Below are 23,112 nucleotides of genomic sequence, written 5' to 3' on the forward strand. Positions count from 1 at the left end.
CAGCGAGTCGCCCGTCATCCCGCTGGCGCTGTTACTCCGCACCACTCCGCCGTCCGGAGTGACGGCCGCACTGGACGGATTCGAGCGCATGGAGCCCCTCATCTGGGAATCGAGGGCGGCGGGCCGACCGCATAAAAAACGTTGGGCGGTTGATGGGGTGGTGGTCTGCAGCCGGCAGCCTCTGCTGTTCCGGCGGCACCGATCGGCCCATACTGCGGCTAAATAAATGTGCGGATTTCCATTGGTTTTAATTGCACTGCCGGAATAGCGCGTTCGTCCCAAATCTGCTGTCCGTCCTCATTTCTGTTGGAAGTAGACGCAACATTCCAAACCAACCTGTTCAAGTCTTTCTTGAACTGATTACCGCCCAACATAGTTTCCTCCGCCGAAGTAACGGTGAATCCAGGAAATAAACCCTAATAAAATAGAAATTAATTAATTACTTTTAGCTTTGATATCGCACCTAATCAAACTGGCCAATTTACTTCGATCGACACTGTAGCCGGCTGTGATAAAATACTGTCTTCACCGACATCGTATAGATGTGCTCCAACCTCATCCAATATTTCCCTTGATTTAAAGTTTCCAAAGTGAGCAAGTTGACGTTGACTGACAGCGTTCGGCTTAATAAAGGTTGTTGCTCAAAATCCAAACGAAGATTCCACGTAAATTAATGATTTCTTATAAATAAAGGAATTAAAAAATAAATGAAAGGTAATCACACCATCTACCGCGCAACCTGTGCACACGGTCTCTTCTTCTTCTCCTTCTTCGCCCGTTTGGCAATGGCTGTTATGTGTCCTCCACATCCATCTATACACACGCCATTCTTATCCGATACTCGAAAAAAAAAATTCAAATTCCGTGCGCTTTTTTTAATCTGCTCACCTGTGCGTCTGGTACCCCGTCAACTCTCTCTGCGCATGCAATTGTTTTTCAGACATCAAAATCATTTTTAATTGGGATCCTAAGCCTCGAAGGGAAAACTGATTCAGCAAATGGACGTTTAAGTTCTATATAATACCCTAGCTTTTCAAAGGGTATGTACATCCCAAGCAGGTGCAGCACCGACGTGTGTATGGAAGTGTGGGTGGAAGGATGGGAGGATAGGTGGATGGAAGTAATGGTGAGAGGGGGGGAGGGAACCTGTGTTTGTACACACGACTGTGCTGTATTTTCCCGTGTTTACACAGAAATATTAGGGCCAGCAACACAACCAGCACCCTCGACGGGAGGTTGGATAGAAAAGAAGAATAAGAAACTCATTACCAAGTGGCGCGGGATCAAAACCAGTCGCCCCCAACACCGATGAAATTTGTTTGTTTTTTTCTTTGAACAAACAAACGACGTGATTCGAAATCTATAAACGAAGCGAAATTCAATATTCTACATGACTGTGAGCTTCTGGATATACTATATCGACAGGTTGAAATAAAAGAAGAAGAAACTTTTTGATTTTAATTTTTTCGATTTTGGCGCCCTGTTATACCAACAGGTCAAACAGATGTGGCGCGGGCTTGTCAAATGGGACGGGTTTTTTTCGGTGGGGTAACTTCCCGACCGGTGCCTCACTCTCTCTTTTCCCCCCATCTTTTTTATATTTTTTCAGGCAAAATTCACTTCGAGCAAGAGAGCGGTATTCTCTTTGATCTCCCATCACGGCCCTTCCAAACAAGAAGAAGAAAAAGAACTTTTCGAGTTCTTCACCATTTTATGTATGTGTGTACTTTCTGACCCCCATCTAAAAAAAACCCTCTTTTTATTTTACAAAAGGTAAAAAAATCGGCACCTCACCACTTTTCTCTGTGTGTGTGTGTGGATGAATTTGTTTCAGAAGAAAAGAAAATGACAAGCCGCTCTCCTTTTTTTCTTTTCGACCGAGACAATTAACAACTAGTGATGGCCCCCATTTCAATTTCTTATTGATTTTTTTGACAGCGGCGTTTGAAATGCCCGCCAAAGACTCTCTAATTTCAACTAGACCAACAGAGTCCTTTTGCTTTCTGCGAAAAAATAACACACAAAATGTGCAAGACGACGAAACGGACTTGTATAGACGTCGACTAATGAATGTGTAGCAGCCTTACTGTTAAAAGTTTATCAGCTTAATTACTTTAAATTGTTCTGAAGTGTTGCTGCATGTGACGAAAGCTACAACTGGTACAGGTAGCAAGCCTGCAAGAGGAACACCTTTCGCCAGCTGGCTGCAACAAATCCATGTGCACATTGCACTGCAATTAAAAAGTTCAGACTTCACCATGCTGTTAATATTAAAAAATAAAAACCGATAAAAACTCAATTACTGTCAAAAACAAGGTCATCAAATACCTAAATGTGTAATCTTAGGGTTCAAAAGTTGACCAACATAATCACTTTTACTGTTCTGAAGTATATCTGCAGGTGACGAAACGCGTACAGACGGTACGTGCAGCAAGAGACGAAATTTTTGGAAAATGTACAGCAGTTTCAGGCCACATGATCAGATGGAATTTATTGCCACACATAAATTGTAGGCTATGTTATCTGTAAAATTCACCACACAAAAAATTTAAATTTAATAACCCTAAAGAATACAAGCAGAAATTAACATTTTTAAGAAGAATAATGTCGGGAAAAAAGTACCCCATAATTAGGAACGTATACGTACGTTCTCGAACAGACGAACAGTGAAATTATCATTATAGTATAGATTGAAAACTAGCCAGTTAAAAATAGAATACCGAAACCTTTTCAGGGCCACCATTTACTAAAGAAAAGATTACCAACCAACCATTGTTTTCATTACAATATTCTTGCAAATCTTTCTTACCATCACAGATTGATGTGAATGGCCTGCAATAAAGAATACTCTACTCATCACTAACCGTGGTTTCTTTCTAAATGCCAGAATTTCACAAGCATAACCTTTTCGATGGTTTCAATGTGCAATGGAAAACTGCTAAATTTTTTTGGTAAAAAAGAGCAGATATTAAATCATGCACTATTTTGGAACTTCATACAAATAAATAAAGCCCAAACCATGTAAACAGTAGGCTATAGACTACAAATTAGTATCATGGGAAACTGAAAACTTTGATACAGAGCGACCCTAGCGACGTCTAGTAATGACTAATTACGTTTGCTAATCAGGCCAGGAGAAAATTCTTGACATGTGCAACCTATTTACAACTGCTAAGTGTAAAAGTTAAAAAACTAGAATTAAAAAATTAAATTTAATAAAAAAGTCTTGAAATAATCCATCAATGTTTTTATGTAATTTTTATAATGTCCTATTGTCGACGGTTTGGCAATCAAGAAATTTCACATCCGGTTCGAAACAGCCAATCAGAGGGCCCCTCGAAATATCAAGGTCGTAGGAAGGAAACCGTAGGACGAAGAAATTTGATTATTTGAATTTGATTCGGCCTCGAGACGCACGTGAGGAAGGTTGTCTTAGGTCGTCGTTGATAGTTGTATTGTTTTTGTTATCAATTTAACTTGCGGTTTCGGTTTTGACCGTTTATTCTGCTATATCGTTAGCCATTGCTTCTCCTAAACTAGTCCGTACTATTCCACAAGTCATGGATTCTGATTCAGGGCGTAAGGGACGACGTGCTGGTAGATGGAGTGAGGAAGGTTGAAAAAATTTAATTTTATTGATTCTTCACTTCTTCCTAACATATTTTTTTCATTAGAGACATCCCGCTTCTTCCTTGCATTGCGAATGCATGGAACCGTTTTTGATTTCATGGTCCAGCACCTACCTGGCCGTTCGCGTAACGATGTCTACCGCAAATTCAAATTAGAAGAAAAGAAGAATCCGGAATATGTGGACCAAATGTTGAGGGCAAGAATTCCATTTGACCCAACCCTGTTTGAGCCTAATGGTGATGTCATTGACACTGTCGTTGCAAAGGGGAAAAAGGGAAGAGGAAAGAAGCCTGGCAAAAAGGAAGTTGTCGAAGAAAATCATCTGAACAGAGTAGAAGCTGCAGCTCCAGCTCCAGTTGCTGAAACCAAGGAGAAAAGAGGACGTGGAAAGAAAGCTCAACCACGAGTAGCAAAATCTGAAGAAATGAGTTCATCACCCGAAGTTAATCCTGAACCAGTTGAGGAAACTGCACAAGAAAAGGACGTTCAGGTGTGGGTGTTCAAGGTGGTTGCAGAGCCTAAATCAAAGCCTGGACCAAAATCTAAAACAGGGCCTAAATCCAAAATGGAAACTAAACCAACTGAAGCGGAATCTGAAACTACTCAGGTTGTTGAACCAGAAGTTGTGGAGAAGAAAGGGCGAGGGAAAAGGGGTAACCAAGTGCTCGATACAGCGCCTCCAACCGTCACAGAGGTGGTTACTGATCAACCCGAAGTCCAAGCTCCGCCAGTCGTTGCTGCAGCAACTGAAGTTTCTCCAGCTCCTGAAGTCAAGAAAGGACGTGGAAAAGTAAAGGCCACAGTCGAAGAAGTCCCAGAACCAAAGGAATCAGAAAATCTAGTCACAAACGAACCAGACACTAAAGAGAAACGGGGCCGAGGCAGACAAGCTTCATCGAAAGACGGAACCGAAAAAGCTGCCAAGGCCAGTGAGGAGCCGCTACCTAATGACGAGACTGAATCTCCTCTTCCCGCATCTCCTGTAGCTGAAACTAAAGAAAAGCGAGGCAGAGGACCACAGGCCAAGGCGCAAGCTGAAGCTCCTGTCGAAGAAACGACCGAAGCTGTAGAAGTTGTTCCAGCCAAAAGAGGTCGTGGGAAGAAGGCAGCCGCTCCAGCTGCGTCCAAAGCTGACGCCGAGGAGGAAGCAGTTGAAGAGGTAAAGGAGACTAAACCCAAAGGAAAGAAAGGAGCTGCTGCTGCCAAGAAACATGTTGAAGAAGAAGAGAAACCTGCAGTCCCAGAAGAACCAGTTGCGTCCAAGGTTGACGCCGAGGAGGAAGCAGTTGAAGAGGTGAAAGAGGCTAAAGCGAAGGGAAAGAAAGGAGCTGCTGCTGCCAAGAAACATGTTGAAGAAGAAGTAGAGAAACCTGCAGTTCCAGAAGAACCAGCTGCTCCTGTTAAAACTGTGGTGGAATCGCCGGAAACTTCGAAAGCTGTTCCAGCCAAGAGAGGTCGCAGAAAGAAGGCAACCCCACTGGCCAAGGTGGCTGGGGATGAAGAAGCCGAGGCAGTTGCAAAGGTTAAAGAGACTAAAGCCAAAGGAAAGAAAGGACCTGCGGCGAAGAAACAGGCTGAGAAAAAAGTTGCTGAGAAGAAAGGAGTCGTCAAGAAAGATGACAAAGCAACGGAACTTCCTCTGCGAGTCGTCAATGGACTGGAAGAAGATAGTGAAACAAATCCGTCGAAGCGGAGTAAAACTTCCGAGGATGCCGAAGCTGCTGCGGAAGAGCCGGAGAAAAAGGCTGGCCGAGGACGTAAAAAGAAGGAAGAACCGCATCCTGTCGAGACTGAAAACAAGTCCCCAGACGACGGAAAGAAGAAAGGCAAGCGCGGCGGAAAAGAGGAAGTTACTGAGGTTGAAAAGAAGAAACCCGTTGGTCGGAAGAAGGCGGCTGCTGCTGCTGCTGTTGCTGTTGCTGTTGCTGTTGCTGTTGTCCAGGAGGAAGAACCAGAGGCTGTGGCATCACCGGTCCAGACGAAACAACGTGGCAAACGTGGTGCAGCCCAGGTAAACTTGAATTACGATTTTATTTTGTTGTTTTTCATTATGAAGCTAAAGAAATTTTGTTAATGTCGTCACAGGCTGCTGATTTTGTCACCGTAATCTCTGGCCAGAATCCGACGGATCCTTCGCCTAAGGGTTCTCCCGTAGTGAAAGCGAATAATTTGAAATTGGTGGAAGAGAAGCAAGCTCAAGCTGAATCCGACGAAGAAGAAGTTACTGTACCTGTTGCTGCTACCAAGCGCACTTATACCCGCCGCAACAAATGAACAAGTTTTCGAAATATGCTTTAAATTTACGTGTTCAATAACCTAGCTGGGTGATTGATTATCACCTTCTCTCTATTGTCATTCCACTAAACGTTTTTCGCCTTTCCAGTAAATTTTTGTGCTTTTCAGTTGCCTTTCAGTTCGTTGCTCCAGCTGTTCATTACCGTAATAAACATTCGGATCCGTTATGAATCAAATCGGATGTTTATTGATGAATGTGTGAAGAATGGACGGCATCTAAATAAACTAATAGTTTCTAAATATGGCGACCGAGACTGAACAATCAGAGATAGGGAGTACTACGGTCATTAAGATAAATTAATATGTTCATATTTTAATTTAGTTACTTTAGTGGTAATCCTGTGTATTCATTGGATAGATTGGTTTCCCTGATACCGAGTTGACTTGGTATGTTTTACAGCTCTATTCGTACAGTTGAGGAGAGTAAGTAATTTCAAACTAACCAACCTTAATTTTAATTTGATTTTCAACAGATAAGAAACAGTCTAAAAAAGGAATCCATAGTTAATCTAAAATTGTTTCAAGGGTATTGGATCAGACTGTATAGTCGTAGAGCTAGCCATTTGGAACACATTGACGTATTGAAGAACACTTGAGCTTCACTTGACGGTTAACGGTTATTGCTTTCATGTAACATACTGTATGTTACATACAAGACAGCTGATCTTAAAGGGAAAAGGCATTTTTAAATTTTTGAAATCTCGCCAATAGCGGCAACTCGCCGTCACTGAAAAGTGAATCCACTTTTGTTATCCTTACTAGTTGCAATATGGTCAGTTTTGGTCACGTGACGTGACTGTAAGTATAATGACGGAGAAAGACCTATGGTACCACCACAAGGCACAAACTGGCACTCATATCTAACCGAACTTCCGAGAGGCGTTATTCCAGTTTCCATTTTATACCAACTCAAATTTCTTTAAGTGTGTTGAAACGTTAACTAATTTTCCTAGGGTGAAATAGTGACTGAAGGCTACGTGACTATTGTGTAAAAGTGTAAATGGAATGTTGAAACGAGCGTTTGGATACTCTGTTGTTGTGTTTTCCATCAGTGCGTTTACGATCTATTGTGCTTCTTATCTCACAGTATCTCGACAGAGTTTTCATCGAAAGTTTTTGAGCAAAGTAAGAATAACATTTTAATCGAGTTTTAGAAATTTTACATCAATTAAAATCGTCTTTTTATTTTTAGGCCTCTCGACTAGATGATGCCAATCTCCTTGCCATTAATAAAATTAGTGACATCGCACAAATGCAACATGATACTTGTAAAGAGATTCGACCTTTGAGTCACAGACGCAAGACATTACTTTTATGGACGCCCGTCTCCTTCACATGGAGTATCCGGTGGTCTTTGAAAAACTGCCCCGCGGTCAAAGGTTGCCGATTAATTAGCGATCGGCGCCTTTTGAACGAGAGTAACGCAGTCATATTCCACTTCCGAAATGGGTCATTTGATCGCCTGCCGACATGTCGCCGGCCTGATCAACGTTACGTTTATTTGAATTTCGAATTTGCCATTCGTAGTAGAAGTAGTTATCCTTGGAGAAAGTTACCTCGACACATTTTCAATTTGACGGCCACTTATAGACTCGACTCTGATTTTGTTGGATTAGCCTTTGGTGGGTTTCAATTTGAACCCAAGGAAAAATTGACGATCCAAAGAAAGGCCGTCGACTGGAAATTATTATGGGATCAATATAACATCCAAGACGAAAACAGCCGCCTGGTTCGCGAGCAACTGTAAAACGTCAATCAACCGAGAAGGATACGTCCGTGAACTTCAGAAATACATTCCAGTCGATGTCTTTGGCAGATGTTTGAAAAATCCCAAGACCTGTCCCAGAAAAAAGCAAAAAGAGTGTGACGACATGTTGAAACGAGAGTACCTTTTCTACCTGAGCTTTGAAAATTCCTTTTGTCCAGATTACGTCACTGAAAAATTTTACAGGGCCTTTGAAACAGGAACCGTTCCAGTTGTTTTTGGCGGAGCCAACTATTCCTTGTTTGCACCGGCACACTCCTACATCAACGCCAGGGATTTCAAGACACCCAAACTGTTGGCCGAATATTTAATCCAACTCAGTAAGAACTTGGATCTTTATTCCCGCTACTTTGACTGGAAAGGGAAATTCAACTTGCGAAAAAGTTCCGGTTGGGCTTGTAAATTATGCAAAATGCTCCACACAGATCTCAGAGTGACGGCTGCTAAAAGTTACGAGGATATTGGGGAATGGTTTTTCGATAAAAATACCTGTGAAAATTATCAATGGTCAAATGGGAGCAGTTAAATGTTTGAGATCCCTTTTTCTGTGCGTTTCTATTTGCGTTCATGAGAAAAGTTTCGAAAAGAAAATTCCCTTTCGGCATCTGCAGAAATCCCATTAAGAGAAATCCGCTGGTGCCGTGAAATTTATTCCATTTTTGAGATTAAATTCATTTTAAATGGATGTAGTGAAAACAATTAGCCCACTACAAATAAAAAAGATTCCTTTTTGTGTAATCGATGTGTTGTATCAATCTGCTACTACAGAGCAAACCGAAGAAAAGGATTTAAAAACCCATGTCATTTTAAAAATTTTTATTCAAGTCGTAAATGATCAAATTTTTCGGGGTTATCAAGTATTTGATCCCTCACTCGATTGCAATCTTCCCGTGTCGGAAATATCAAGGAGAACCTAAGTGGTTTGCCATGCGGAATCCACTAATTGGTCAGTGAGAAATCAGAAGATTGCACCTTGCTGGTCAGCCTGACACTGTCGTAACCTGGGAGGACTTTCACTTGATTGAGCTCGATTTCTTGACTGAGGTGCTGGCTGAGGTGTTCCAGCACTTTATTTATGACTTCTTGATTCGAAATAAAAAAATTGACGTAGAGATGAGGGACCGTTTTTTTGTGAATAATAGCGACATTCTTGTGCTGTAGGACAGTGATCGGCGAGTAGTAAAAGATTTTCTTTTTGATTTTAGTTATTTGACTGTCGTAAATGTTGATACAGAAGGACTCGTGCTGCACGGAAGAAATTTTAGTCGGCACCGGCTTATCCGTTGAGGCGGTGCGAGTATCAATTGAGGGTGGGACAGTTGCCATGACAACAAAATCCCCATCTGTATTTACCATTTGAAATTTTCCAATTCCAGGATGATTTGTCCAATAATAGTTTTGAATACATTTACAATTATGTGTTTTATACCAACATTTACTTCCTTTGAAATAGAACGCCGATTTTTTACCGGTGCGATTCGGGCATTCGGCGAAGAGCAGCTGAAGATATGACGGTATGGATTCAAGGTGAAATCTGTTGCCATGAAAATTTCGTGATGCGATGGGTGCAACCGCCAGAATTCTTGTATCGTGCAGAATCAATTCACGGTCACTCCCCAGCGCCTGAGGAAATGACATCTCCCCGCATCCCCTAACCGCGCCTACGGCCTACCTACCCACTGATCAATCCACCACGCATCTCCAGAAGATGGCCTGTACCGGAAGATTAACGTACAAGCTGACAAAAAAATTAACCATAAGTCCACAACAAAATTCTCATGGCTTTAAAATATTAGTACGAAACAAATGTTGCCCTTCTTTTTTATTCTACGTTAATATACTGTATTTATTCTTTTATTTTAGTAATTTTTTTTTGTTTTGGATACTCAAGATTTGTCAAAATTCGTTACTAAACGTGGAATCAAGTTTCCCATCTTTGGTGTGTGTAAGAATAAGAACCCGAATTGGACAACGCTCAGGAAAGAATGTTGCAATAGCCGAACCGGGATCTCTTTCTCAGATATCGGCTCAGTTTCACTTCCACAACACTAGTGGCATGATACGAGAATACGAGAACGAAACATGAAAATGAAACGTATACGTCATGTAACGCAACAGATTTTTGATATGAATTGCAAAGAAAGTAAATTAGATTTGTGTTAATTAAACACTTTAAAATGTTATTATTCCCAAGAAAGGGTAATAGATATTGCATATTTGATATTTCTTGAGCATATTTCTTTCTTTTTGGGGGCTGCGGCTTTTTTGAGTTTTTTGTGACTGCCTGAAAGCTGAAGATTTTGAAAATTTGTCACCTGGTGGTTGGTTATGTAGAACCAGTTCGTTCCGCTAGGTGTGCTGTGGTCGATCGATACCGAATTACCGATAGTCCTATCCGAAGCCCGAAGGCCAAAGGTGTTCTTGTTGGGTTTGGAACGGTTTGGAATTGAGAACGAATTTTCGTCGTCGTGGTTCTGTTCCTTATTATTTAATGCTATTGGGTAAATAGATATTTACTATATCAATATTAGCTAATTTTAAATATCTCTGAATGTTTTGCCTCTTTATCTTTTCTTTCATTATAAGTTTGGAATTGTGATTTGATTTGTGTTGCAAATTCAAAAATTTCTTACATTCATTATTTACAGAATTCCATAAAAAAACAGAAGAGTCATGAATTCTTCATTGAAAATCGATAGAAAGTGCATAGCTGAAGCTGTTTTACCATCACAGGAGCCATTATTGGATTTTTCAGCTGGATATGTGTTACCTGATGAAATTTCTCTACCTTCTATTAACCTCGAAGAAATTGGAAATATCGACATAACTTTATCTATTCTGGTATGATCATTTTTAAAATGAGATTTTATGTCCAATATATTGAGTCTTTGGTATTTCTCTTATCTCTCCTTTTTTTTGTTATTTGGATATTTTAGGATGCTGAAAGATTGAATAAGGCTTTTTTAGAAAGACAGCAAGATGCAGGTGCCTCACCAACTCTGTTCCCTTCCTCAGGGAAACACACTTTTGAAAAGTGTTCTGATAAAATGATTTTATCAACACTAGAGAACTTCGACATAAGTTCTCTAGTCATCAAGATGTTAGGATTACCTGTATCTAAATCTATGGATTTTAAAGCAAAGTTTGATAAGCTGATGCTGTTTGAGGTAGATGGGCAGTACACTCATACCTTTGATTCAGGAAAAGAATCTGGTAAGATTGATTTTATTTATTTTGTTTTTGATTGATTATACTCATACGTTTACTATGATAGGAACATTCGGTACGGCGATTCTTCAGTTGCCCGTAAATGGAGGACACGATGGTGGAAATTTTAATTTAGAATATAAAGGAAGGAAAGCCACCTATGAAGATCAGGTTGATAGCCATAAGCTTTCCTCTCTGTCTTCGTTTTACGACAGCTGCCACTATGTAATGAAGCCGATTACGCGAGGCTGGAAGTTGACACTCGTCTTCAACCTGGTGTGGACCAATTCCACAATTGTGATGCCAACCGACTTCTTAGTCTTTCTGAAATCACTGAAGAAATTAGAAGAAGCACTCATTTCTTGGGTTCCCCAGCGAAAAGAAGATGTATTTTCTACCGAAGTTCAACAATTGCTCAAAGAAAACGTCAAAATCCCACTTATTACTTGGATTGACGATAAAATCGTTTCATGCAATGAGAAAGCAGAAGACACGAATATTGAAGATTCTGAAGACTCTGAAAACTCTGAAAATGACGATAATTCTGAAAACGAATCCGATTCCGACCCTTCCGATTTTTGGTATGACGACGAAACAGATTGCCATTGCGATAAAAAAATCTCAACCAGGAAATGTGAAGAAGAAAATGTATTGTTCTTTGTTCTTGGAGAAAAGTATTTTGAGAATAGTCTCATGTTTCATCACCTTCAAGGGAACGACCGAATCTTGGCTGATCTTCTCCGATGCTGCCCTTTTATCGACGTGCACCTAGCGAAAGCTACGTATATCAAACCGATTGCTAGAAAAACAACAGGTGGGATGGCACCAGAAGAAAAAACGAATACAAAAATATCGCGTTGGATGGATTCGAACAGTGCTGTCAAAGATCTGAAAATCGACGAGCTGAACTGGAGCGAGAAATGTGTTGGCCCCATTCGAAACCTGCTGGAACCATGTAGCATTCAACCAGACAAGAAAATCAAATTCAGGAGACTAAATTCAGAAGAATGCAATTGTCAGAATGGATGCCGTTGCAGGGGAAAATCAATTAGAATTCGTCAGAAGATTTACTTCCATACAATACTGGTTATATGGCCTAAACATCTATCCATTAGAATGTACTGTCGTTATGGACTTGCCATGCTGTTGAACGACCTTGAAAGTTCGTTGACTTCCGCGCTTGGATGGCAGACGCTCACTCAACAGCAGCTTGCACAAGATTTAAATAAGACCGTCGAATATTGCTGCACCTATCCCCAAAGAATCTGGACCCAGTCAACTTTCAGAAACGGCGAGTTAACGCTGAGATTACTCCGTCTCTGCATCGCCTTGCGAGCACGTAAAGAAGGTCTCGAGATATTAAAGATTCTTGGGTCCGAATTCGAGATTAAAAAGAAGAAGAAAACATTGAAGACTTTTGAAGGCATCCAGAATGAGCAAGTAGCTCAAGCAGTCGTCGAATTCGTCTGCCAAAGCAATGGTGAGTTTTCTTTGTTTTGTTAAGGTTAATAGTTAGCCCATATAATTTACTTTTTTTCTTTAGGTTGGGGCGATTGCATTGATCTGATCAGAGGACTGATTACTACTCATCGAATTTTCAAACAATTTGTACCGATTACTAAAATGATCCAGTACTTTCTTGACGTCAAATGCGTGAAAGGAGCTATGCTGATTGGAGATTGTTGTAGCGTCGTCGATGACCAACATTGACCAGAAAGGAGCTGCCGTTCTCAAACAGTCAGATGTAGCTTTATACGTGGATGCAATTGTATCTTTGGAGGCGTACCCGGAAGCCTCCAGTCAAGATAGACTAGCATCGTTGGTCTCTGTCTTCTCCAAGCTTTCTTCGACCTTGCAATGCCGTTTGATGGTGGAATTGGATGCCCAGGTCAACTCGCGCTTCATGGATAATGTATCCTGCCAGTTTATTTTCATGGAAATTTGCGAGACTTTTCTTAGTTGCGAATTAAGCGTTCTCCTCGCTCCGGACGCTCTTGGACTGCTGAAATGTTTTATTCTAATTGAAAATCCAAAATGGCTCGAGTCTTTGCTCTCCAAAATTATCAATGTTCCAGATCAAGAAGGAACGATTGGCTTGTTGATGCAATTCCTTTCGGATCAATCTTTATGGAATCTTGCCGAATCATCGGAATCAGGAAAAACGTCACTGATATCCATTTTAAATCGATACTCAACGCTGTTATTCGATAAATTGTCAGCCATTAACGAGATTGTCAAGTCACCTTCAAACTTTCAATGGAATTACGACTGCGATTTGCTACTATCTAGCGTGACTAAGTACATTCAGTTTGTGATGCAAGTGAAACGGAACCCCAAACTAGCAGATCTCCAACCAATACCCTCCATCTCGTTGCTGTTGTCTCAAATGAACTTTGACCAAATTTGGCACATCCTTGAAGGCTTTCACAAATCCAGTAGCGAGCACTGGAAAACCTCTTTCTGCTATTCTGACGTGATGCATGAAATCTGCGCGTTTGTAGTTTCTGCAATGAAGAAATCCGAAGTAACGCAACGAAGAGATGTAGTCTCAAATGTGGTCAGAAGCCTTCTTCATTTTCTCGAAAATTCATTGTTGCAATCGCTGTTCATGGAAGTGTGTGTATTTCAAGCTGCCGGATGCTGGTCCCACGACATCAAATGCGAATTTTTCAGTGATATCATCTCTTCAAATGAAGTTTGGTGTAAACTAGATTCTGATACCAAATTGGATATTCTGAACACGTGTGCTACGCACATCGAGTCATGGATAACTGAAGAATGCAACAAATTGGATGAAAACTCCTGGATTCTGAATACCCAAGAAGAATTGTTCAATTGCATTCACCTTTTCTTCTTGATTGAAGAGCATCGGTTCGATCCCAAACAAAAGAATATTATTCGATCCTTTCAACCGTATTTGAAAAAATTGCCACGCCATCATCTACGGAAGTTTATGCTCGACCTCCACATGTCGATAGTCACGACGAAGCCCTGCATCAAGAAATTCTCAGTTTGCCTCGAATTGTTTACCGCGATGTGCCGAAATTTTTTCAGTCGCCCTTTTTTGTTGGACTACGTTTCAAAAGAAGACGGTGACAAAATTGTGAATTGCTTGTTGTTGATTGATGACGCTCGTTCCTGGGAAAAATTTGCAAACAAGGTTTGTTCCTTGGAAGTTATTACAGACGATAATCAACCCTTTCAGCGGACATTGTTGAATACCAACTTCCAAGAAGCCATCGCGAAGTCGCCTCTTGCCTCTGCTGCTATTATACGCATCGCGGACAATTGGGTATCGAGATGGAAATCTGTGCCGGGACCGTCCTTCACCTGGAGTATGCCGAAAGCTGTAATACCCAATCACTCCGAAGTGGAAAAGTTTCTTCGTTCCTCGGAAACCCATTTCACCTACCCTATATGCATAGATCATTTCCGCGAATTTAAAAAGGATCTTGGCCAAACTGGTCCCTTGATAAAGTTCAGTGTTTCAGTGTCAGATTGGGACCCTCTTTCCAGTAATTGTAAACTTGAAAAAACCATAGAATACCATCAGAGTGTTGCGGAATCGTTTCGAAGATTGACATTGGAAATGGGAGATGTGCAGAAGTTCCGTCAGAGTCTCAGCCAGAACCTTGCGGCACCCAAACCTTCAGGGAAAAGGCATTTGGAATCCGTTTCCTCGTCGACGACGTCGGATGAGGTCTTCATTCTCTCTCCTAAACGCAGTAAGCTCAACATTTCTTCATTAGATCTTACCATTTGATCGGTCTGGTTTGATTTCGTGTTTAGTTTAGTTATTTTTACTTTTATTGTTTTTACAACCGTGAATTTTGATGTGCTATCTCCCAAGTCTTCGTAAGTCTTGATCTGAAAGGCAACGTCAATTGTCAACCAAGTTTCCTGTTTCCGTGTACAACATATTATTTGGATAATATGCTTTATAAACGTAAATTCTTTGTCTTTTGGTTACTATGTTTATGCACTGGAGTATTCGGAATAACTGCGGATGTTGCTGTTTGGTGTGTTATTTTCACGGATTGACACCCGTAGTTTAAGTCAGGCAAGGACTCACTTAATTCCAAATAAGCTAAATGTTTTTTTGTTTTAACACAGTCTGATTTTGAAGAACATGTATATTGTCGTCCAGTTAACTCTTTCAGTACATGCTGTACAGAAGAAATAGGTAATTTTGTTGAAACTCTTGACCGAGCTCTTGACATCTGAAAGGGTCGAACTCTTGACATCTGGTTTATTTGGTTATCGACAATTATTCTTAAGGCGTACTTTAACATGCATCTATAAGGAAGCGATGGTTATCGCGATGAAAAGAATGCAACGTGTCGATCAAGTTTAAGCAACATCTCAAGGACTCGCGAGACATTTTTGTTATTATTTTACTTATTTTTTGGCAAAATATTGATGCTAATAGATCGAAAAAATAAAAATTCCTTGGCATCTTACAGGAAAAGGAGAAAGGTTGTCAGCCAGCTTCTGTTATTCGGATTGCTTCTGGCTCTCCAACTATGGGGAACTGCTGGAGCCCGTCAGCAGCGAATTAAGCGCCAAGGTAATGAAATTTCTTTGAGCTAATTTCTTTTTCTTTTTTTTTTTTTTACTGCTATCAAATTCCAAATCTCTTGACTATCACGGTTCCTTTTGACTACTTTTATCTATCCACATTTCATTTCGTTGCGCTCGGCTTATTGTTGTAAAATGAAAAGAACGGCTCTCTCGTATTACTCCTGTCTAGTTTCCATTAAGAAGTTGAGATACTTTTTTTGGTCCACGATCTTACATCTGCACTTTAGCCAACCGAGCGTATGTTTGCTTGACAATCTCATCGGCTAGAGATTTATGAGCATACACAGCACTTTGACTTGCTGCTGGCGCTACATCCGCGCTGTGTGTGTGTGTGTTTGTGCGCGTGTATTTCTTATTTGGGTTAGGCAGGCAGACCAATCAGTCTTGGCGATCTCATTAATTCAAATATTCAAGAGACGAGAGAGCCATTTTTTTTTAAAGATATTTTTCTTCCACTCGTATTAATTTTTTGTTTTTTGACCTGCGAACTTTGAAAAGGGTGAATGCCGGTCCCATAAACAAAATTAATCCAATTTTCTAGATTTATCCAAAAAAGGAAACGGTGTTATAAAATAAAAATCTAATTTTGCTTATTCCGACTTTTATAACTTATCCTACAACACGAAAAAATGAACTAACAATGGTGCTGGTGGTTCTAATCTAGAGAGTGGTGAAAGTGAATTTGAAGAGGATGAAGACTTGACTGACGTCGATGGACTTGGCAATGCTGAATACGACGAACTCGACTCTGACGGTTTGTTGTTCTTATCATTTCTCTTCTATCTATTTGCTGATTTTCTTTTGGCGATGATGAGTTTTCATCCCGTGGGATAATTTTGTTAAATAATCCCAAATGAAACAACGGAGGAAAAATGACAAAAAATAGAATCTGGATCACTTCTTTCCTTCCGTCGCTGTATGATGGAATGTATACTCGGAGACGGAGGAGGAACATGTGGCTGGCGACCTTTGTTATCTCGGTTTTTCTCCGTATCCCTCTGTCCGGCCAGAGACTGCTCCCATAAAACAAAAACTAAAAAGAATAATAATAATATGGGAGATACAAAAATAAAACAAAACTCAAAATGTATACCCAGATATCGTCTGAATCGAACGGTTGGTGTATGTCCGGGCTCACTCATCGCCATGACCCACTTTGATGATCATAATGTCGTTTTTTTCATCTCTTCGTATAAACATTTGAATGTTTTCTCGCTGTTTTGGTTTTTTCGATGGAAATCGCCCGACTTGTTTTTTTGGTTTTATAACAGTGACCCGTTTTTTCTCGCTATACTTTGACAGACTTATCATCGCCCAATCGAGGTGACGTGGCCGTTTTCACCCGTCCAGGTAGCAGCTGATTTAAATATTTCATTTGATCCGTGTGTGTGTGTGTGTGGACTGTGTCAATAAATGTGTCGACCCTTTTCTAATCTTTATTAGCTCCGGGAGCCGGAGAAGTGGATTTTAACGGACCTTGCTCCGACTACCGACCAGGAGAGGATGATTTACAAGCTTTCGATTTCATCCGTCAGTTCCGGTTAGATGTCCTCGAGACCAAATACCCTGGTGTAACCAAAGTACGCGGTTCCAGCCGCTTGCAAACAGCCTATCGTCTGGAGACGGAAGCCGATTTGGTGGTTCCCACTAGGTCGTATTACAAATGCACTCGCCTTTCATTTTTATTCAACAATAATCAACTTTTTCTATTTGCTGTCATTCCACAGGAACATTTTCCCTCAAGGCCTTCCGCAACAGTTTTCCTTCATTTGCACTTTCCGGACAAGGAAGCCACCCAAGACGGCCTGGAACATAATTCGAATTAGCGATTTGCGGCAACGCCCTCAGTTCCAGGTGACCCTGAACCCGCGCAAGAACACCATCGAGTTCGGCATCAACGATTTCAGTGGAAAGCTGCAGACGCTCGTTTTCCGCAAAGCTCAAGTATCTACAGAATTCTGATCTCTTGGAACTTGTTGGGTGTCATTTAACATTCCGTCGTTGGTGAATCAGGTCTTTGATAAAGAATGGCACAAAGTTCACTTTGGAGTCCATCGCGAACGTGTTGTACTCTATGTCGATTGCGAGTTCAGCGAAGAGTTGCCGCTCGATGTCCGAGGACCGATCGATGTCAACGGCGAGATCGCCATTTCCAAAGTGGCTGGAACTAAGCGCACCGTTCCGGTATCAACTTAACTTGTCAAATTTCAATGGCGGACGACAAAAAAAAAAAGGATTAATTTTATTTTTTTACTGTTCCGTCTTAGATTGAACTTCAATGGATGGTGATGAGTTGCGATCCCGCTCGCCCAGAGCGTGAAACTTGCGAGGAATTGCCGGTAATGAGATTTATGCTGGAATTAATTTGGTGCGTGACGTGTGCAATTAACCACGGTTCAATAATTATGCTTGTTTAATAGCCACCACCTCCACCCAGGGAGCAAGTTCAACCGGTTTGCGAGCAAACCTGTCCACCAGGTGTGCCAGGACGGAATGGAACTGATGTACTTGCAAGTCAATGCATTATACAATCTGTATGGATTTGAATGCCTTTTAACTTGATTTAGGGCCCACCGGGACCACGCGGCTTATCAGGAGAGCGAGGAATACAAGGGCTACCGGGACCCCAGGGTATTCGTGGAGAACCTGGAACCAAAGGAGACATGGTAATAATCCATATTAAGTCAACTACTTCAATCAAAATTAAATCTAATACAGACACTTGTTTTATTGGACATGAAAGGGAATGCGAGGTGTTCCAGGAGAAATCGGAAAGGAAGGTACGCCTGGTAATCCTGGTATCGCTGGACCGAGAGGAGAGTCTGGAATTCCCGGCTCTCGAGGAGACACCGTGAGTTATTCAAATTCTACATTTGATCTCCGTTTTTAAGAATAGCTAAACAACAATGTTACAATAGAGACCGCCCGGTCAAGTTGGACCTAAAGGCGATAGAGGAGATTCAGGTCCGACTGGACAAATGGGATCAACTGGTCCTCGTGGACCTCCCGGGCCTCCTGGAGATATTACTAAAGTAACTGGACCTCAAGGAATGCAAGGAGCGCCGGGAGAAAGAGGTTTTGTTGGACCTCCAGGACCGGAAGGTGCTCAAGGGCAGCGTGGATTCACTGGCGAAATAGGTCCGCCAGGAACAGCAGGCAAGGACGGTACATCGGGTGAACGAGGACCTAAAGGCGATCGTGGTGACAGAGGAACTGCTGGTGTAAGAGGACCTCCAGGAGCTCCTGGTACTCCTGGACCCCCTGGCCCAGCTTCTTCTGGAACGGGTGGACAAACTGTACCCGGGCCCCCGGGACCTGCTGGTAACCCTGGAGAACCTGGTATGCCGGGACCGCCGGGCGAGAGGGGTAATCGAGGTGAACGTGGAGACTTGGGAGAACGCGGAATCGCTGGAGAAAAGGGCGACCGTGGACCGGCAGGATTACCCGGTAATGACGGTACTCGTGGAGAGACTGGACCTGCAGGAAAACCAGGTTTGCCCGGCAGCAAGGGTGATCCAGGTGTGCCTGGTGCTCTCGGATTACAAGGACCTCCAGGTTCAGCAGGAGCTCCGGTAAGTCAAACTTAATCACAATTTTAGTTTGAATAACTCAGTATATTGGGTTACTTTGTTAGTGTCACTGATAATTAACTTGCTATTAATTATGTAAGGGACCTATGGGATTGACTGGACCGACCGGAGAAATCGGCAGACGTGGCGAACCAGGCAATGCTGGTCCTGCTGGACCTGCAGGACCTCCTGGTACTCCGGGTGAAGTTGGACCTCAAGGATTGCCAGGAGGTCCTGGCAGCCGTGGTGAGACTGGCCCGCGAGGAGAAAGAGGCGAAATTGGTCCATCTGGACCGACCGGAAGCCCTGGCTTAACTGGAATGAAGGGTCACGAAGGAAAGCAGGGAACCGACGGAGAGCCAGTTCGTATCCACTCAACATTTTGCTACACTATAACTCGCAAACATCAACACATTTTTGTTTTTTCTTTCTTTTTTTTCCAGGGCCAAAGAGGAGAGAAAGGCGAAAGTGGACCACGAGGACCTGATGGGCCTCGCGTAAGAATAACTTTACTATTTATAGATGATCGTAAAATAATCTTTTGGACGATTGATGGACCAGGGTTTTGATGGCAAACCTGGTGTTCAAGGTTTAATCGGTCGTCCTGGACCTAAAGGAGATCGAGGAGAAAACGGTCTTCCCGGAGTGGAAGGAATTCACGGACCTCCAGGCCCGAACGGAATTCCTGGCCCGATCGGACCTCTGGAGTCGCTGGCTTACCTGGTTTCGTTGGCAAACCTGGCCCACCAGGTTTGTTGTTTCAAATTGATTAAATTAACATTCGTTTCAAATTTAATTTTTAATTTTTAAATGTTAATTTTCTCCCAATCCAGGTCCACCGGGTCCTCTGGTCCCCCTGGTGATGCCGGTGTCATTCCTGCCAATTTGATGAGAAACGACGGTGCTGGTGCTACCGGAGCTACTGGTCAACCTGGTCTTCCAGGAACACCTGGATTGGTAAGATTATGGAAATGTATCAGAATGTAAGGTGAATAATGTGTAACCTTTTGTTCATAATTATCAGCCCGGAGAAAGAGGAGCGGACGGTGATCGTGGACCGGAAGGCGCCACTGGATTGCCCGGAACACCTGGAGCTGAAGGGCCCACTGGCAGACAAGGACCCGTAGGACCACGCGGATTCGCTGGATTGCCTGGTCTCACCGGACCAGCAGTAATTATTTTGCATCAGCGTCAAAACTAATGATTATACCCATTGCGAATTCATTTAATGTTTTTTTTAATATCCGACAGGGAAAAACGTACTCCGAGTCTGATTTGAGAGACATTTGCGCTTCTGTTCTACGTGGTAAGTTTTCTAGTTTTACTCAAATAATTACAGGTTACCTTCACAAAATTCATTTAATGAAAACGGTCGGCGGTATTACTGCTCCAATTCGAGTCGTTCACGATTCAAAGTGGCAAATTAATTTGATTAATTTTGACGACTAAAAAAAAATCTTCTAATGATCGAACGCCTATTCTCAGATCAACTGACTGAGTTGACAGCCAGATTAGTTGGTCCTCCTGGCTTACCCGGTCGCGGCAGACCGGGACGCCCTGGACAACCTGGTTTACAAGGAGCTACAGGTTTGAAGAAGAAATTTCAATCTCCTGCACGCGAATATGCGCTGGTGCAGCATGTTTTGTTTTGATCCCCGTTTTCCACCCTCTTTGAACAGAGCGCTGACCAAACGATATGCCACATGAGAATATTGCTCAACCGAAACGCTGTTTTTGTTGTGTTTATTTGGCTTGTGCATGATATTTTGCATTGTTTTGCTTGTTTGTGCCCGCGATCACAGATCACATGGAAGAATTAGTAAGTGGACTTCAAGGTCCACCCGGTATTCCCGGTCGTGGAAGACCTGGACGGCCTGGCCCGCCTGGAACAATCGGCCATACAGGTACTCGCGTTAGAATTGGCTTATTGGAATGCCTGGCTTGCATGTCGAGTTTGTATTATCCTTTGCTTACCCGCTTTGAAATGTCTGGGCTTCCTTGGAAATTTCAAGTTTTGATGATCAACTTCTTTTAAAATACGAAATGTTTCTGTTACACCAGGCGAGACAGGAAAGGTCGGTCAACCTGGAGATCGTGGCTTGACTGGCTTGCCAGGCATTCCAGGACCACCAGGACCTGAGGGACCTAAGGGAGACGTTGGATCTAAGAGCGAACGTGGACCAGGTGGTATCGGTATGGAAGGACCGATGGGACCAGCTGGTATTCAAGGACCACATGGACCTCCAGGAGTTGGTGTTGCTGGTCGAGCTGGCGAGCGTGGTGACTCTGGAAAACCAGGTAATTTAACTTTAATTTTCTTTGAATCAAATAAGTACATTTAGTAAAAATTTGAATTGAATAGGACCAAGAGGAATGGTTGGTGTTGCTGGTCCACCTGGAGCGTCTGGATTCTGTGCCGGATGTGCTCCTCAACAATACCGACCTGCCGGTAACGACAAGGGTCCCGGGAAATAAGTCGTTGCCTCCCCTAGCCGTTAGGCAATTTCGACGCTAATGGATGCAGACATACATACAGACAAAATAATAATAAAAAAAAAGACATTTCCTCCCCCCCCCCCCTTCCCCTCTCCCCTCTCAAAAAAATAAATAAATTGAAAATCGGGGAATTAATGACACTTTATTCGGTAAAATACAATGTCAAGACAACGACTGTTGGTGGGTATACGAGCAGACATAAAGAAGTCGATGTACCACTGGTAGATTTATTAAGCTCCTTATCACTGCCTGAAATTTTTATTTCCTCTCCTCCTTTTTGACGTGTAGGCCTGGTAGACACTTTGTGTTCTTTTTTTTTTTTTCACAAGAAAAATATAACCAATTTTGCTATAACATTTATAGGCATTTTTTCCTACTGAATAGAGATTTATTTGCTTGTTGGCCATCCTCCATAACTTCCCTAGTTCCCCTTCATCTTCAAATAAAATTGTCCTTCCTTTTTCTAACTACATCTGTGTGAACAATGATTGTTTTGTTTTCATTCATACCACCAAACGCTGCTGGACTGGAAACTTTTTCTATTGGGGTTCAAAAATGGCTGAGCTTTGTATCAACTGTTTCCTTCATTCAACATTTTAAGTGTAAATATCAGTTGAAATGATTTCATTTGGCTGCAATACAACAATTCATGCTGCCGTAAGGCCCCAAGTAGCTTCGAAAAAAAGAATCCCGCATTTCAATACGGGAAGGAAATGAGGTAATTTTTCAAACGGATTTATCTATCCTTGACCATATTTCGTCTTATTTTGATTAAAAAAAATCAATTTTAACTGTATTTTTCGCTTGTTTATTAACCTGTTTCAAACATCATTAAGAGGTGGAGACAGTTGAACTAGGATTTTACAAGACACACATCTGGAAGTTTAAATTAAAAGAATAGCGTGTAAGACTTCAACTCTGTAAGTGTAACCAATTTTAATCGTTGAATTAAAAAAAAAAAACGGGTTTTAACTTCAAGGATGTGTTAATTAAAAAAAAAAAAAGATGCCGCCACCATCTCCGCTAGTCGTTACGCAGAGTTGTAGAATAATATTCTTATTAATTTTATTATTATCCAATCAACTTAATTTCAAATGTGTTAATAACGTTAACGTAGTACCGTATATATTTTTTTGAATTTTGAACATTTAAATTCATCTCTGAAATAGACCGTTAGGTGACGTTCCACGTTTGATTTGATTTGAGACCTTAGGTGTCTCTGGCCATGGCGCGTATGCGCCACTGGTTGCAGATTACGGGATTCCGGAGGAAACCCTTACACACCGTTTTTCTTGTGGTTGTTTGGGGGGCATGAATTTAATTATTTAAAGGAGGAGAGAGGGGGGGATTATTGGTTTACAGTCGATTAATCAGTTTAGTTTTTGTGAGGTATGTGATAAGATATATATGTTTTGAAGATCAGCTCGTAGGATGGTGGTTTCACCATTTTTCACAAGATTGGTTTCAGATAACCTACGATTCTCTTCTTTCAGTTTTTCTAGCTCTGCTGCATCTATTAAGTTGGCTGAGGCTATGCTTTTGTTGATTTGGGGTTCTGTCAAGATCTGC

At 41.8% G+C, this 23,112-nt stretch overlaps 2 protein-coding genes, 2 long non-coding RNA genes and 1 pseudogene across 4 annotated transcripts; 4 read left to right on the forward strand and 1 right to left on the reverse strand.

The window, feature by feature from the left end:
* Positions 1 to 2,135: 2,135 nt before the first annotated feature.
* On the reverse strand, positions 2,136 to 2,517 carry LOC124344021. Its single transcript, XR_006919507.1, has 2 exons — positions 2,329 to 2,517; positions 2,136 to 2,261 (listed from the first exon to the last, which is right to left on the reverse strand). It is a non-coding gene; the product is annotated as an uncharacterized LOC124344021 (long non-coding RNA).
* A 1,043-nt stretch (positions 2,518 to 3,560) lies between these two features.
* LOC124326303 (cylicin-2-like) lies at positions 3,561 to 5,487 on the forward strand. The gene is made up of 4 exons (XM_046785088.1): positions 3,561 to 3,597; positions 3,675 to 4,789; positions 4,895 to 5,387; positions 5,453 to 5,487. The coding sequence occupies exons 1-4, from the start codon at positions 3,561 to 3,563 to the stop codon at positions 5,485 to 5,487; spliced, it is 1,680 nt and encodes a 559-aa protein (XP_046641044.1).
* Positions 5,488 to 5,547: 60 nt separating this feature from the next.
* Positions 5,548 to 5,877, forward strand: LOC124343969. Its single transcript, XR_006919479.1, has 2 exons — positions 5,548 to 5,641; positions 5,716 to 5,877. It is a non-coding gene; the product is annotated as an uncharacterized LOC124343969 (long non-coding RNA).
* Positions 5,878 to 10,098: 4,221 nt separating this feature from the next.
* Positions 10,099 to 12,693, forward strand: LOC124343070. The gene is made up of 5 exons (XM_046796195.1): positions 10,099 to 10,191; positions 10,339 to 10,531; positions 10,627 to 10,903; positions 10,965 to 12,377; positions 12,441 to 12,693. The coding sequence occupies exons 2-5, from the start codon at positions 10,364 to 10,366 to the stop codon at positions 12,605 to 12,607; spliced, it is 2,025 nt and encodes a 674-aa protein (XP_046652151.1). The 5' UTR covers positions 10,099 to 10,191; positions 10,339 to 10,363; the 3' UTR covers positions 12,608 to 12,693.
* A 1,541-nt stretch (positions 12,694 to 14,234) lies between these two features.
* On the forward strand, positions 14,235 to 22,204 carry LOC124326381 (annotated as a pseudogene).
* The last annotated feature ends 908 nt before the right edge of the window (positions 22,205 to 23,112 follow it).

This window comes from Daphnia pulicaria, chromosome 1 (assembly GCF_021234035.1).
Source record: "Daphnia pulicaria isolate SC F1-1A chromosome 1, SC_F0-13Bv2, whole genome shotgun sequence".
Classification (NCBI taxonomy): domain Eukaryota; kingdom Metazoa; phylum Arthropoda; class Branchiopoda; order Diplostraca; family Daphniidae; genus Daphnia; species Daphnia pulicaria.

What these genes read in the sequence shown, in the direction of transcription:
- LOC124326303 (XM_046785088.1), top strand. Translation starts at nt 3,561, where the DNA reads ATGGATTCTGATTCAGGGCGTAAGGGACGACGTGCTG. An exon ending in AGGAGGAAGCAGTTGAAGAG is followed by an intron (nt 4,790 to 4,894) that starts GTAAAGGAGACT and finishes GTTGCGTCCAAG; the next exon opens with GTTGACGCCGAGGAGGAAGC. An exon ending in GAAAAAGGCTGGCCGAGGAC is followed by an intron (nt 5,388 to 5,452) that starts GTAAAAAGAAGG and finishes GACGGAAAGAAG; the next exon opens with AAAGGCAAGCGCGGCGGAAA.
- LOC124343070 (XM_046796195.1), top strand. Translation starts at nt 10,364, where the DNA reads ATGAATTCTTCATTGAAAATCGATAGAAAGTGCATAGCTGAAGCTGTT. An exon ending in ACATAACTTTATCTATTCTG is followed by an intron (nt 10,532 to 10,626) that starts GTATGATCATTT and finishes TGGATATTTTAG; the next exon opens with GATGCTGAAAGATTGAATAA. An exon ending in ATTCGTCTGCCAAAGCAATG is followed by an intron (nt 12,378 to 12,440) that starts GTGAGTTTTCTT and finishes TTTTTTCTTTAG; the next exon opens with GTTGGGGCGATTGCATTGAT.